At 38.0% G+C, this 17004-nt stretch overlaps 1 protein-coding gene across 2 annotated transcripts in view; it reads left to right on the top strand.

Annotated features, from left to right (window-relative positions):
* Window positions 1–14087, top strand: part of LOC142100772 (TSC22 domain family protein 3-like) — a 59921-nt gene extending 45834 nt beyond the window's left edge. The window contains exons 1-3 of one of the 2 annotated variants that reach the window (XM_075184576.1): window positions 10671–10967; window positions 11759–11810; window positions 12806–14087. In XM_075184576.1, coding sequence (XP_075040677.1) covers window positions 10846–10967; window positions 11759–11810; window positions 12806–13051 — 420 coding nt within the window. In that variant the 5' untranslated portion in view covers window positions 10671–10845 and the 3' untranslated portion in view covers window positions 13052–14087. Of the gene's footprint in view, window positions 1–10670; window positions 10968–11758; window positions 11811–12805 lie in introns of those variants that run through there. The other variant, XM_075184575.1, reaches the window with a different exon arrangement.
* The last annotated feature ends 2917 nt before the right edge of the window (window positions 14088–17004 follow it).

Here is a 17004-nt window from a genome sequence, read left to right as displayed (position 1 = left end):
TGTGTGCAATATACATTATATGGACAAAAGTATTCGGACACTTGACCATTACACCAACAGGGACTGTAATGACATTGTATTCAAATACATATACATTAATATGGAATTGGTCCCTCTGTTGCAGCGATAACAGCTTCCACTCTTCTTAGAAGGCTTTCCACAAGATGTTGGAGTGTTTCTTTTGGAATTTGTGCCCATTCATTTTGTAGAGCATTTATGAGGTCAAGCACTGATGTTGGACAAGAAGACCTGGCTCGCAATCTCTGTTCCAGTTCATCCCAAAGGTGTTCGATGGGGTTGAGGTCAGGGCTCTGTGTGGGCCAGTCAAGTTCTTTCACACCAAATTCATCAAACCATGTCATTGTAGTCCTTGCTTTGTGAACCGGGGCACAGTCATTTTGGAAAAAAAGAGGACCTTCCTCAAACTGTTGGAAGCATAGCATTGTCCAAAATGACTTGGTATGCTGAAGCATTAAAATTGCTCTTCACTGGAATTATGGGGCCTAGCCCAAACCATGAAAAACAGCCCTTTACCATTAGCCCTCCTCCGCCAAACTTCACAGTTGGCATAATGCAGTCAGGCAGGTAACATTCTCCCGGCATCCGCCAAACCCAAACTTGCCCATCTGACTGCCAAACAGAGAAGCGTGATTCGGAATTCACCAGAACACGTTCCACTGCTCCATATTCCAATGCCAAGCTCTATCTGAAGCTTGGCATTGGTCTTGCTGATGTGAGGCTTGCATGCAGCTGCTCGGCCATGGAAACCCATTCCATTAAGATCCCACCACACATTTTTTGTGCTTAGATTAATGCCAGTGGAAGTTTGGAAACTCTTCAACTATGGAATCAGCAGTGCGTTAGCAACTTTTACGCACCTTGCGCATTATCAGTCATTGAACCCGCTCCGTGATTTTATGTGGTCTTCCACTTCGAGGCTGAGTTGCTGTTGTTCCTAAACGCCTCCACTTTTTAATGATATCACTTACAGTTGACTGTGGAATATCCAGCAGGGATGAAATTTCGCAAACTGTCTTATTGCAAAGGTGGCATCCTATTACAGTACCACGCTTGAAGTCACTGAGCTCTTCAGAACGACCCATTTTGTATCACAAATGTTTGCAAATGCATGGCTAGGTGTTTGATTTTAAACACCTCAATTCAATAATTAACAGATGCAGCCAAATACTTTTGTCCATATAGTGTATCTATAACGGCATTGTTCACTGTTGTACTCTGACAGATGATTGTTGTAGAGTGGTCCTTTAACATTACTATTTCAATGCTGTGAAACCTTGTCACATTAAGCATTTCTCAAATCTAAAGGAATTATATGGACTTTACAAAGCAAAATGTAAGTACTTATTTTACTAATCAAATATCAGGTATTTAATATTAGATTTAGGGTAAAAGATAAGTTTATCCTTTATAGTAAATTAAGGTTTTTTTAAACTGGGGTATTTAGTAGGTGGGTTATAAGAAGACTTGCAGGGGCTGGCTTGGCTGAGGTCAAGGGGGCACCTGGCGAGATCAGCAGAATCTTTTCTCCGGTGGGGGACACTAGGGATGGCACTGCTATCTTTGCTATAGATAGATAGAGAGAAGGCCTGTCTCTGACAAAAACATTATTTTTTTGCATGAAAAAAGGCATATTTATAATAAGATATTATCAGGGCTATCTTTATTTTGTTACTAGCATCATATTTGTTATGTTCAAAATATCATATACATTTTTATAATAATGACATATTTCATTAATACCTCTTCATTTTCTAAAAAAAGGAATAAAAAAATACTTAGCTCTCTCTTTTGTACTATGTTAATCCGTTATATGATTATTTTGTATTATGTGTTTTTTTTCATCTGCAAATGGAAAGTGCTTTGAGTTCTACTGGGATAAAAGCGCTATATAAATAAAAGTATTATTTTTATTATATTATTTGCCAGGGTAAGTTGAGATGTTGTATAAACAAACAGCACTTAATTTAAACCAATCTATAGACCTCTGTGACATTGTCCTCTCCTGGTTTTCCTCTTACCTCACCAACTGCTCCTTTTCAGTCTCCACATCCGACTCCACCTCCTCCTCTTCCCTGACCTGTCAGAGTCCCCATTGTTGGCTCCCTGCTCTGCTCTCTCTACACCTCCTCCTTTAGTGATCTCATCCATTATTTTGGTCTCCAATACCACCTGTATGCAGATACCACCCAAATCGACCTTTCATCCTCCCCCTTATGTCTTGTGTCTCCTGCTGTCTCTCACCCATCTCATCTTGGATGTCCTAGCCCTCTCTTAGACTCAATATTTCCATCTCTGAACTAATCATCAGACCTACTTCATGCTGGTCATTACTATTACTATCACTCTCACTCACTGTCCCGCAAACCATTTGATCTACATTATCCTGGTATCAAGATACTGTTTGTATACTGTATCATTTAATGTGTTATTGATCATTGCAGTCTGTATATATCATGTACGGTACTGCAGACCTTTTGTGGCGCCTTATAAATAAAAGATAATAATAATAAGTATCAGATCACACTACATACAGGGTGGTGATGATAGCTTGCTAAATCTCTGCAACCAAAGGCAAAGTAAAAATGCCTTCTATTTTCTTTGTTGTCTTCTGTTGTAGATCATTACTATGAAAGGAGATCATAGAACTTTTTGCAGTTCAGCAACTTGGGTATTGATTTATATGGATTCTTTTCAATCTGCCCATCACTGTGTGAAAACTTATGCAACTTATACACCTCCACAAATGATATGATGTAGCTCTAAAAGCCCTGCATGGCTGCAGTAAGATAGCAGCAGAATAGTGCAAAAAAACTGGAAGAGGGACTTCTGTACACCAGTGTACTCCACTATTAGGTCAAAAATGGATTGCACTGTCACAGAGTTCTTGTTGTCCTCTGTAAGGAACATTTGTGGAGAATCTGATGCCTAATAACTGGAACGAAACCATTAAGCCCTAATATAATTAAACAACATGAAGTTATTGATATTATGAGCATCACACATATTCCTGTGTCTAGAGATTAACATTCCACTGACTTTACTCATAAGCTGCTCCAATTACATGTTAGTGCGTGACCTTATTTCCAAAACACTCCTGCTATTATATAATTGTTTGGCATGCATTTCTCTGCACGCCTCTCTGGAGCAGAGGTTGTGTATCACATTGTACTTACCTGCACTTATATTAACAATAGCATTATATATTGGGAAAGGGGGTACAGGGCCTGATAATCCAATAGGCTGACTGGACTACAGCCTAGGCGCATGGCTTTTGCAGGAGGCGCAAATAATATGACTTACTAGAGAGAAAAAAAACATGTTTTGTATTGCGTGAATGGTAAAACTACAATCCAACCAATCCTCTATGTGCTGAATACGGCTTAGGGCTTCCTGAATGTAGGAAGTAAACTCATGGTTCCTCTTTTGATAAGTGACCCATTTTGCTGCGCTTTCTACTGTGAAAAAATTATACATATAGATGTACTTGGCAATTGCTACTTCACAGTCCAATGTAGTTTATGAAAAATAGAAACAGTTAAAGACAGACTGCATTGAATTTTATGTCGACATTACCCACATTTCAGAGTGATATATAATATATTAAAGATGAGCGAAATTGTGGTGGCATTTCATGGTGAAACAGGACAGTTTGCAGATGTGTAAAGTCCCAGCTATACTCTTTTCGGATTCCGTTCTTGCTTTGACGTTCCACAGAATACCATTCCACGCTGTATTTGTAAATTTGCATATCATTGAATTTATAGTGTATGAATAGAATTGTGGTGGCAACATTAAACAAACAATAATGGTTATTTACGAACAAAACTGCAGTGCAAATGCTATCTTGTGATGTTAAAACCTGTGCAATTACGGTTTTACGAGAAAGCACATGGATTTATGGGTCAAGATAATAGTGTCTGCAGGGGTGCAGTTAGGCAGATGGGGGTCGTTCCTCCCTGAGGACTGATTAGACGCACAAATAAATCTACTTTTGGACTATAAAACAAAACTTAGATTTTATTTTGTAGGACAAGATTATTAAAAGGATTTGCTTTAATCGGTAGCTCCGATGAGTCAGAAATCCAGTAATAAAGGCAGGTGCTCTGTTTCCTCACTTTCATAATTAATCGAAGCCATAAGTGAAGCTAAGCCGAGCAGTATTTTAGGGAGCAAATGAAGCAGTATTTTAGGGGAAAACTTTAAATTAATAAAGGTGTGATCCTAAATTGACGTTTTACTCTTTCGCATTTTCAGGTGTATCCACAAAATCGCAAATCTAGAAGCAGATGCCCTCAAAATTCTCTAGGCTAGGTGGACAAGTATGTGCACATACACATATAGGACCTTATTTAGGGTCGGACGCAAAGTCTGTTTTAGGCGCATCCAGCAAAAAAACACTTCCACTCATGTGCAGAAAGCACCAAATCCGCCTGCATCTTAGACGCAATTAACACTTGCGACTCACTACGAGAGAATGGGAGGAACGCGGAATTGTGAAGGCGTGACCATGTAAATATATCCTAGTCGCAGTGAGGCGCAGATGCAATACATGTCAAAACAGTCCTAAAGCTGCGTGGCAGGAATTAGGTGGCGCAAGCTTTAGCTAGCTGCAGGAACTGGTCGCAGCTCCATAGGGTATTAAGAGTGGGATGTAACTGGGGTTGCTTGCCACTCGTAATACCCTACCAAGCTGCGGCACACCCCCACTCCTACACTTCTTAAACGGACTTTGCGTCCGACTCTAAATGAGGTCCATAAAGAGGTGTTGTGGGTATGTACTTTTGCAGTTTGTAAATTACACTTTTAGACCAATTTACATAATCAGGTTACTGTTTTATTGATTTAACCTGATCCTTAATCCTGAGCTCACACATCTCCACACATAGGAGTGATGCTGAGTTAAGAGCAATGCAAACAAGGAGTACATCTGCTCCTGGATAAACCATGATACAAAGCAAGGGGTGCAAATTAATTTATTTGTTGCATGCAAGGAAAATACTGATTGCTTTTTAATGTAGTACACAAATATTTGATAGCTTTACTCTTACACTGAATTTTAAAAATGATCTAGGATATCCCCTATTCAAACTATATATCTTACCCGAAGGTGCAAATGTGCTCCTTTTATTTTGCTTTGCTTCTAACTCAGCATCAGGCCCATACTGCATCTAGGGCTCTTGCTAAGCTGTGTCCCTGAAACATTGCAGTGTTTATGTATTTGTGAAAAATAAAAAAAGTTTGTATTGAAGAATACATAACTCATATTTGTCTGCACAATGGAAATGCTTCATATGCATTACTGATTTAAACCACCAGGTGTCAGATAAAGGCAATTTATTTGTTGCTTGCACTGTTATACTGTTAACTGTTTAATGCCAATTAGCTAAATGTAATCTGTGTTTTATCTGCAAGTATCTCCGTATATTTTACTCTTAAGAATATACATTCCTTAGCAAAGGAATTTATAAATTTATTAAAAACTTTTAGTAGCATGTAAATCCACTATTTGACAACAATATATATCAAAGGCACTTTGCTATTGAATAAATATAGCCACCATGCTCTCTTTTACTCACTGGAGCACATTGCCATGTTAGGATTAAGGTCCTTATTCAACTATACAGGCAGAGAGTGACTGACTATTAGACAGTCTTGCTTTCCAGAAATGCACAGTGTTTGTTTATTCATACACAGGAATGAGGCCAGGGATGTCACAGCAAATCAGTCTTGTCTTTTGATCAACCAGGACACTGTTCTAAAGATGTGGGAGGAGCTTCATCTGCTTTTAGTTTAGGTTGCAGGGAATACTTTACTATTTAGGAGTGTACTAGAATGTCAGGATAAAACTGAACAATGTATTTATTCATGGTTATATCTCAAATTGTCAACTTTGAAGTTTAGTGGTCTTTTAAGTCTATTTCTTTTTTGATATCTATGTGATGTTGAATACTTTTGTGTCAAAAAAGACAAAAGTATTATAGGAGTGATACCTTTATTTGCTAACCAAAAAAAAGGATGGTTATATTTGCTAGCTTTCAGAGCACAGAGGCCCCTTCATCAGGTAAGTTTACAAATGTATTTTTTGCGATAAAATGCAAGAATTCAGTCTACAACACATTCAGCCGTTGTAGGTTCCACAGGTTGCTTAATCTAAAATTGTGGGGTACTCATCTGGAGTCCAATCTTATACAGACTGCAGAATTACACCAACCCCGACAGCACTAGTATTTGTATTTTCCTGCAATGAGAATTACCAATGGAGCTCTCCTTTTTGTGTGTTACCTATATAACACAGTAGAATTTGACTGCAGAATTGCACAAACCCTGCCAGCACTAGTATTTGTATTTTTCTGCAATGAGAATTACCAATGGAGCTCTCCTTTTTGTGTGTTACCTAAATAACACAGTAGGACTTGACTGCAGAATTACACCAACCCTGACAGCACTAGTATTTGTGTTTTTCTGTAATGAGAATTAGCAATGGAGCTCTCCTGAATGTCACTGTAGAATTTCTTGAACACTGCTACCCCCTCCTCTTTCAATTCTATTTGGCTGACCAACTGCTCTACACAGTGTGCTACCCCTTCTGTGTCTCTCTTTAAAATGGTGCTAGATCGCCGTGGAGGGCGGTACTTATAGATTTCAAATTGTGAGATCCAAGATCCGACAACGTAACAATGATGTTTTGCCTCATTTTCGATTCCGAAAAAGCGTGTAAGCACCAAGCCGACTCTGCTCGGTACTTGGATCGCCTAAGTTCGGGTGTGTTCGGTTCTCAAGGAACCGAGCCTGAGCATCTCTAATATATATATATATTATATATATATATATATTATGTATACATATATATATATATATATATATTTACATATACACATATATAGTATCCAAGTGCTTGGCACTCCTAAATAACACATGTACATTACCCTGCTGCCTTCCTCGGTACTTCACTTGTATGGATAGTACAATAAAATAGATTCCAGGTGAGGCGGCACTCCAGGATTTAAGACTGACTGTAGTTGCATCAAAATGGTGTATTTAATCCATTCCAACGTTTCAGTAGATTACAATGTCCCTGAGGAAGTACTGAAATGCTGGAATGGATCAAACACACCTCTTTGATACAACTACTGTCTGTCTTAAATTGTTGAGTGTTGCCTCATCTGGAATATCTACTATATAAATGCCTAGTGGCGTGTGGGGAAAAAACAAACCAAGCTGCAGCGCCACCTGCTGGGCAGAGTTATACACTGACCTATATATTTATTGAAGGAGAAGTGACAGTTGGGAGTGGTTGGTGGTTGCCGGGGGTGACAGTGAGGAGTTTTTAACACTTTAAGTAGCTTGATGAAGGATGTGGCGATGCAGATGAAGGATGAGGTGATGGAGAAAAATGATGAGGTGGTGACATGTGGACAAAACCACGTTAAAAAAGGGCGCTTGCGTCGGGAAGTAACGCTCTTCCCCTGAGGAGGCCTGGCCTAGGCCCAAATGCATGACAAGAACCTTTTTAACACCTTAAGTAGCTTGATTTGACTAGAATGCATGAGTATCATGCACGGGTTAACTTGTATATATACATATATATATATATATATATATATATATATATATATATATATGTCATCCTTAATTGCTAAATGTACTCTATTTACACTGCTTCGACATATTATATATATGCAGCACGGTGGCTCAGTGGTTAGCACTTCTGCCTCACAGCGCTGGAGTCATGAGTTCAATTCCCAACCATGGCCTTATTTGTGTGGAGTTTGTATGTTCTCCCCATGTTTGCGTGGGTTTGCTCCGGTTTCCTCCCACACTCCAAAAACATACTAGTAGATTAATTTTCCGCTATCAAAATTTACCTAGTCTCTCTCTCACTGTCTGTCTGTCTGTGTGTATGTTAGGGAATTTAGACTGTAAGCTCCAATGGGGCAGGGACTGATGTGAGTGAGTTCTCTGTACAGCGCTACGGAATCAGTGGCGCTATATAAATAAATGGTGATGATGATGATGATGATTTGTATCAATGAGAATATAAAGTAAAAGACTGCACAAAACAAGTTCTGTTCTGTTAATTCTAACATGTCTCTGTTGCAGTGCAAGTATGTGAAATATCTGCATGGAAAATTTTGACATGTTATATATAATTAAAAAAAGTGCTTACTATACAATACTAAATATTAGCCTAATCCTTCTTAGACAGATCACATAATGTCTAATTTCAAATTAGGTCATATTGTAGACAACCACACCTTTCATATAACAAATGATTGAAAACAAAATGTATCTGGCTTGTTTTGCAAGCCACAATCTTGTTGCGTTCAATATTGTTTTGGCTATGCCATATCAGAGGAGAACAAAGTGTTCTCAGATCAGCCCAAGTGTAAACATGACATTGGTGTGGTTTGTATAGTTGTGGCTGCTGGGAGAGACCAGTAGAGGGAGCCACGGACCATAATGCAATGGAATGAGACATGCAGACTAATGTCCAGGAATGCTAGACTCAGAGAGTGTGGGGGAAGGGACAGCTCACACTTTCACTGCTAATACTGAGTACTGTTAGTATGAAGTGCAATAGATCCACACTGAGGGGTATATTTACTAAGCTGCGGGTTTGAAAAAGTGGGGATGTTGCCTATAGCAACCAATCAGATTCTAGCTTTCATTTATTTAGTACTTTCTACAAAATGACAGCTAGAATCTGATTGGTTGCTATAGGCAACATCCCCACTTTTTCAAACCCGCAGCTTAGTAAATCTAGCCCTGAAAGTCTATTTGGGTTTGCATGTGGCACTTTTGTGTGTTGCAAGGTTTTATTTACATTGGGAAAAGTGCTCCTAGAAATATGCTTCTCCATCGAAGTGCAACTGAGAGTTGGAAAATGCACCCCAATAAGAGGATGAGGTCTGACTATCGCCAGTTCAAAGCTGGTACAAAATTCTTATGGAATGATTGTAAATGGCTGTGTGCTCTTCTGTAAAGCAAGGAGACCCCCTCCCCTCACCCACCACCCCACTCACACAGCTTAACATGGTGTTCTTTCCCCTCTTTTATATCATTTTAAGAATTTTCTTCTGCATAAAGAAATCTCAAGTTTGCAGTGCTGTGTAAAACTAGGCACACCAGTGTGCCTACTTCATGCTTGGCAACAAATGTTAGCCAACTCCTCCTATCAGGTGATGCTGTTTCCAATCCTCTGCACACACTGCCATCGGCAATCGATGAGCATAACATTATATATATATATTACAGAAAGTAACAGAGAAGTAGCATAATGTGGAGATGAAACAACATAAAAATGTATCTATTATATCTATAATACATAAATGTAAACAAAACTGGCAATGTTCCTGCAATATACGATTAACAATGATTTGCAAAAAACTACATATTATTCCGTCACTACATATGCAAAAGAGTCTGTGCATACAGGTGATTGACATGGGAGAGGGAGGTAGAGAAGTCTATCTATCTATCTATCTATCTATCTATCTATTTATTTATCTATTTCTATCTATATATCTATCTGTCTATTTATCTATCTATCAAGATTAAAATTTACAATAAAAAACTGTGTAAGATCAGCCATAACCTATATGACTGGATAATTCCCACAAGCAATCGCTCCTGTATATATGGGGTGGCTACAGGGGCAGGCTGAGCTGGGGGGGCAGGGGGGCATAGTGGACTACCTTGGGCTGGGTCACTGGGCCACCTGCATTTTTTCATTGAAAATAGGCTGCTGAGTTGAGTCTTGCCCTTCGGGCTAAAATTTGCCAGCCCTCGCCTGGGTGGCTATGTCATCAGGGTGATGTGTTTATTTTGTGGACTATATTGTTAATGGGTTAAGATCAATTGGGCATATCTGCATTATTTCTATGTTATGGAGATAATCACTAAAACTGCATACAGTACAGGTATAAATGGTAATTGAAACAGAAGAGGTAACCAGACATACACTGAACTCATTTGCAAACTTCACACTTGATTCTGCTACAGATTGCTGAAAATGACATCCACATTTACTAGTTGACATTATCCGATAATGCCTGTCTAATCTAAAATCATACCAAGGGTCACATTATATATAAATTATACTTCATACACTTGGTTGTTAACGTTTTCATATTCTACAGTTTTTAATGTTGAATTTTTAGAATTGACATAAAAATGCAATTCAAGGCCACTCTGTTAGGTCATTTATGCCTTTTTATGCCATAAATGGTTTAAAAGTTAGATAAAACAAACATGTAAAAATATGCACACTGTATAATAAAAATAATGAAAATTGCCTTTTCAGCCTACTATTGTCCTTTGGCATTACCCTGGCTAAAACATTTAGTTTGCTAAAACTGTCCTTACTAAGGAAATAAGCTCACTATAGCATATATTACTAGGCAAGAAATGATTATCCCCATGCTGGCTCAGATTTTTTTGTCATTCCTCAGTTAAGAATCCAAAACAACAGAAATGTCTGAAGATAAACACTGTGTGACATATTTTCAAAGTGTATGTGACTATGTTGCATTGAACTGAGCATGTTTATTAGCTCTGTGGTTTAGAGAAGGGGGGTATATTACGAAGTCAACCTATTTTGCATATGGGTGGTGACACCATATGATGTCACCACCCATGGCTATTTAAGGGCGTGCAGTACTGAAATAGCACTTAGTCTGAAGCTTGTTGCATCAGCATTTGTAGTCTAAGATCAGATCAGGGTGTTCCATTCAAACACCAAAGCATACAGTATAGAATATATACAACTACAGGTTTTTTTTCTTTTGCTTGTGGAGGCTTAACCCAAGATATTTTCCTGCAAACATGAGCACAGGAATGTGTAAATATCCCATGGAGGTGGCTGTGTATGAACTACACAATTTCTCTATTTCATTTTTCTCCTCCCTTCTGGGGGCAGACGTCGTATCTGTTAAACTGGATAACAGGTAAAAATGTTTTGCATTTAGATAGATGTATTTTCCTTAGCTATAAAATAGTTGCAGCAAAGCATCACAGATGCAGCTACATCCATGTCTCGGGATTTACAGTGTTCCCATCTTATAGTCTTGCAGAAAAAAAACATTTTTATATAGTATGTAATTATCTATATAACTGTAACAGCACAGTAGTTATGGGGTTTTAATTACACTATAAATATGTATGCACTTGCAGTTTAAAATTGTAGCTAATTTAAGAAAGAAATTGTAAAAATGCTGAATTTGTTATGCATCAAACATGTTTTCAGCAAGCTGTTTTCGGGCAGTAATGTATTATATTAGTTTATATTATATGCATTTTTATATACAATAGATTGTTGCATTATTTTCTAGTCAATCTTTACTATTTACAGTGCACTCTGCTGTTTTTAACCTTATTTCTATGTATTCTGATTTGCTGCCATTCTATAATGCACCATTATATAGTGTTGTAGTATTGTGGACATGTCTGAGCTTTGTTGCCATCATCATGAGACGACGGCTGGTCGGTTACAGCAGGATTATCCTGGTTTGGACTGGAACAGCTATAGCTCTGTTTCCGCCTTCTTGTTTGTTAGAGGAGACTATTGCTTTGTCTGTGCTGTCAGTTTAACCCCTCCGGGTATATACACATGCAGTACGGTCCCTAGCCACAAGCATGCTTTAGGAATCTTCTTACATCAATAGTTTATATACAACATGTATATAGAATAGACATTACAGCTGTAGCTAACAGATTTTTTTTGCATTCTTGTCCACAGTGCTTCAGGGGCTAGCGTGGTGGCAATAGATAACAAGATTGAGCAAGCCATGGTGAGTATCCACTGATAATGGAAGTCTGTTCTTAACTTGCTTGCTTGGAAATATGTAAATATTGGTGGAATTTATGTGCAAGGGAACCTTTAAAATACAAAGCTAAATCAACTACACCTTACTGTTTACATTACAGTGGTACACAGTTTGCCATATTATCTAGAGTGTGTATACTACACTTCGTGCTGAGGAGGAGTCATTGTATTGTAATCAGTGAAGCATTTGTACTCAAATATTAACAGCTAATTATTGAATAGCTGCTGAGAGAATTACCATTCTATGCAGTCTGAGGTCTCCCTGTTTGTCTATGTGAACATGTCCTGCTGCTTGTTGCTGAGCAGATTTCCCACTGAGGATCTGAGATCTCATTGGACAGAACAGGACTGCAGTGTATCCTGCAGACTGTGCCAGGCTAGGGATATGGGAATCCCATTTCTGGGGAAGGAAACCACAGACATTCATTTACACTTTCAACAAAAGCTCCTTTTTCTTTTACATCCTGAATGTCTCAAACCTTGCATTATTAATCTTAATAAAAATTATTTTCTTCTATGCATAAGTAATATTTTAATTTTAACGATTGGTAACTGCCTGATATATTTTAGCCAACACTGTAATATGCAGGTTTGCTTCACTTAGCTGGCCATTTATGTATTATGTAAACCTTAGACAGACATTAAGCGTTTATAGAGCATTGTTTTCTTACAATTCATAATAATGGTTTTGTGTACTGCATCATTGATGTAGTGTTTGGGTATAGTATCAAAATATATTTATCATATGATATTCAGATATTGACTTAATCTGGATCCTTCTAGTTAACCATGTTTTTCTTGCTCAGACCTTGTAGTCTTATCTTTACAGAATATGGTTAACAAAGCATTGAGCATCTGTTTAAGCTTTGTTTCACTGTATGTAGTTTATTAATATATGTTAATGTTTTTGTATTTTAATTTTATTGGCGCATTCCACTGATGTATTTTTTTATCTTATAGGATTTGGTAAAGAATCATCTTATGTATGCAGTGCGAGAAGAGGTGGAAGTCCTGAAAGAGCAAATCAAAGAGCTGGTGGAGAAGAATTCTCAGCTTGAGAAGGAGAACTGTTTACTAAAGAACCTTGCTAGCCCAGAGCAAATGAAGAAGTTTGAGTCCCGGCTTCCTTCAGATGAAACAACAGGAATGCCAAGCCTAGATTTTCTGCATTCATCTCAACCACGCTCAGCAGGATCTGCAGTTTAAGTGGCTCTGTCTTTGGAGTGGGCAGAGCCACTGAACTTTTCCTACTCATCTTCGATAAATGAGAAAAAAATGTAATTTTTTTCCCCCCTCTTTAAAGTGTCACCTTGGCCTGGAGGGTCGTTGACTAGCCTAAACTGGCACCATGAGATGTACCAGGGCTAGAGCATGCTTCCTCACAAGTCTTTTCTTTGAGAGAAGAGTGAGAGAAGCCATTCATGGACTCTTCAAGAAGAGTACCAGTCAGAGAGAGCTTGTGCGCTATGGAACCTGCCTTTCTTGGTGTCAGGCTTGTAATGCAATGCCAAGATAATAGCAGCAGCCGCTCAAGGAGACTACAGACCGCTTTAGAAAGAGTTCTCTTAGCATGGAGTATACATTTGCTCAGAGGGACTGTCTCTGTTTGGCTTGATCATAAACTCTTCCAATGCGGAAAACAGAGGATGGTGACCTCCAGGGACAAGAGACTGGTGAAGAATAAGATACTCCATTTGGTTGATGAACAAAGCAGAGTTTGATATGCACCTCAACACTTTGAAATGAAAATCTGTTTTTAGTTGGCTAACAATTGCCCTAGTAAATGGTAGTGGAGACGTCTTAAAATCCCCACACATCACAGGGCTGTTTAGCATACATTTAAACAGATGTTGGTTAAGCGGTTTTTATAAAGTCTCACTGAAGGCTTGGACTATGCTACATGTAACATGGATAATGTTTATCTATGTTTCTTTGTGTCTTTTTTTATACATGTCTAGAATAGTTGTATTTATATGTCCTACTGGTTTTCATCTGTCTTCATGCTAGAGCACATTGGCTGACAAGGGGCCTCCTGTAAAAGTTCACACACGACACTTTAAAATCCGGGAAAACTAAAGACTATGGACTTATTTTTACTGCAATATTAATGCCTTTAGTACTAATACTTCTGACGATAACCTTACATGGCTCAATGGAATCGGAATATTTTGCCGTTTAATGTTACTGTCAAAGATATCTACAATGTACATAACTCAATGGATCCTGCAATAAAACCTTTTTTATATACCTACAAGCATGTTTTCTTCTTCTAGATGTTTATATAGTTTTATTCAGTGGTCAAAGTTGGCTGGTATACAGTGGTATGCCATACCGCCTCTTCTACTGCCTTCATTGTAAAACATTCAATTATATTTTTTATACCGCCACTTCTAATTTTCCCCTTCAACCAATGGTTTTATTCCAAATTTTATTTTAATCAATGTAATGATAGTGCCTTATGTAATAATAAAAAAGTACAAGAGCAGACAATAATTCCTTAGCACCCCTATATGAATAACCTTTGCATAGAGTTGCCATTCAAAAACTATCCACTATACTTAACCTTATTACTGGATATGCCATCCTCTTATTTTCCTCCCTTCCTGTATGCCCTAGCACAGGGTGTTGTTGGCTCAGTCTGTAGAATCAACTTTGGCATCCATAATGTACTTCTGAATCAATAATGTTTTCTTTTATCTACTTTAAGGTTGTTTTCCAGGCTTTTGCTATAAAAATAGGTACCTTAACAACATAATATATGGAGAATATTGATTTTATTAACTCATACATCACAAAAGTTTACTAAAAGTGGATCATGGGAACACAAACGCACATTAAATGACATAGGATCCCAACCTCCATGTAATGAGTCCTCTGTCATAACTACTAGGGCAGCAGCACAAATCGAAAGGTTAACACTGAATCATTTTTCACATACTTTAACCAATGCTACAACTGTCGCTTCTAATTCAGATTAAGATAGTAGGTTTAAGACAATGTAGTCACAGCAACTAATATGGTATTATGTACTATACATATTCAAGCTGTAAATGCATTTATGGATATCTCTGGACATAGGTCAATATGCACCATAACAAACTCCAAAACTAGGCTATATCAGGATATACATAATTTTACCTTAATGCTTAGCTGATGCCAGAGAGATTTGATTTACAGTGGCCTAGTGTTTAGCACTTCTGCCTCACAGCACTGGGGTCATGAGTTCGATTCCCGACCATGGCGTTATCTGTGTGGAGTTTGTATGTTCTCCCTGTGTTTTCGTGGGTTTCCTCCGGGTGCTCCGGTTTCCTCCCACACTCCAAAAACATACTAGTAGGTTAATTGGCTGCTATCAAAATTGACCCTAGTCTCTCCCTCTCTGTCTATCTGTGTGTCTGTGCCTGTGTGTGAGTGTGTGTCCATATTAGGGAATTTAGCCTAAGCTCTACTGGGGCAGGGACTGATGTGAATGACTTCTCTGTACAGCGCTGCGGAATTTGTGGCGCTATATAAATAAATGATGATGATGATGATGATTTACCATTCATCTGATCTCTGTATATGTTCTTGTGTCATCTAATTACTCACATTTTTCTATCTTTGCTATATTAGAAAACATAAAGAAAGCATGCACATTCTCAAAGCCTATTTAATACACTTTGATGTAATTGAATGGACACACACAGATTCTGATGAGTTCACTTAGCTTTGAGTCAACTTTGATATTGTGAGCAGCATTCAGAGGGAAAAACGCTAAATAAACTACAGTGGACTTTTATTGGAAATGCTTATTAAGTCCACTATGGCGCTTCAAACACTCAAAGTACAGGTTTTTGTCAATACCTTATCTAGCATTGTGCTGTAGTGCTTACACTTTCAATATAATTGCAGTGCTGTAACCGTGCAGAATTCTTTTTTGCAGTTATATTTCTGTGGTTAAAACTCACCACAAGATCGTCAGCAAATGAATATGGGTGGTGTTGTAAGAAAGGAAAATAGTGAAACTGAGATCAGTAACTCCACCCTGATAGAAGACAGATTGTACCCTTTAATGTTTGTTTCTCTGTTACCAAGGCAGCCGGAGGGACTGAGACATAAAAATTAGCAAACAAGTACTCCATTAATTCACTATGCTAAACCCTGTGCTCTATCTAGATACTTTGGAGATATGCTTAAAATGAATGCAAATTATCTCAGATTTTGTATTTAATAGCGTGTTTTTATTCAACTTGCATATTTGACCTGGCAGCCTTATTAACCTATTAATTTTGCAATAATCCTAAAATACACAATTAAGTATTTCATCATATTTTCCTCAACCAGTACTCTGTGATATATTTTTTCTTTATTGTTTCCTGAGCTGCATTTACTATAAACCTACCTCTAAAACTAAAAATGATAACTGTGCATGCGTGAGCCAGCTTCACCAGCCACGGGGGCTTTAATAAATACTGATAACGGATACTGATTAGCCTTTCTCCAGCAAAAAGGATTTAAGGCTTGTTAAATAGGTCCCTAAATATCTATAAATAAACAATAGCAGTGAGAAGGTCATCTGATTTTGTTAAGTTCTGTTTCAGGTCAATAAACCTTGAAAAGAGCATTAGAATTTATAAAGAGCAACACTATATATTTCATTATTACTTTTATTTTGCAACTTTTGCTATTATTGTCTACAGTAGAACAATACAAAGAAGCAATGATCATAGAGCAGGAGTTGCTGGTTTTGGCAGGAGATCAATAAAAATATGTTTGACAAGAAACAATTTGTCAATGACAGATGATTATTGTACCATATTGTATAGTAAAAAGGAGAAGAACTACCAAAAGACTACAAAGTCGCAAAAATAGTGGAGCAAATCTTCAGTGCCTCCTAATGTTGAATAGCTCTTAGTGCCTTGAATTTCATAGGAGTCCAATGTACACGGGTATTATGTTGCCAATCTGTCAAAAAACAGTGACCAAATTCGGCTAAACAAATTGTTTTCATTGTAATGCTTAAAAATTGTACTAACAAAATAAACTTTTGTTATACCCCATTCATAGTGCACCAAAATCCCGTGTTTTTCCCAGGGCGAGCTGAAACGAGAGAGAGAGAGAGAGGGGGGGGAGAGAGAGAGAGAGAGATAGAGGGAGAGGGAGAGAGAGAGAGAGAGAGG

Source organism: Mixophyes fleayi, chromosome 9 (genome assembly GCF_038048845.1).
Source record: "Mixophyes fleayi isolate aMixFle1 chromosome 9, aMixFle1.hap1, whole genome shotgun sequence".
NCBI classification, from domain to species: domain Eukaryota; kingdom Metazoa; phylum Chordata; class Amphibia; order Anura; family Limnodynastidae; genus Mixophyes; species Mixophyes fleayi.
The sequence above is the reverse complement of the archived record's forward strand: the minus strand, read 5'-3'. Positions and strand labels throughout refer to the sequence as shown.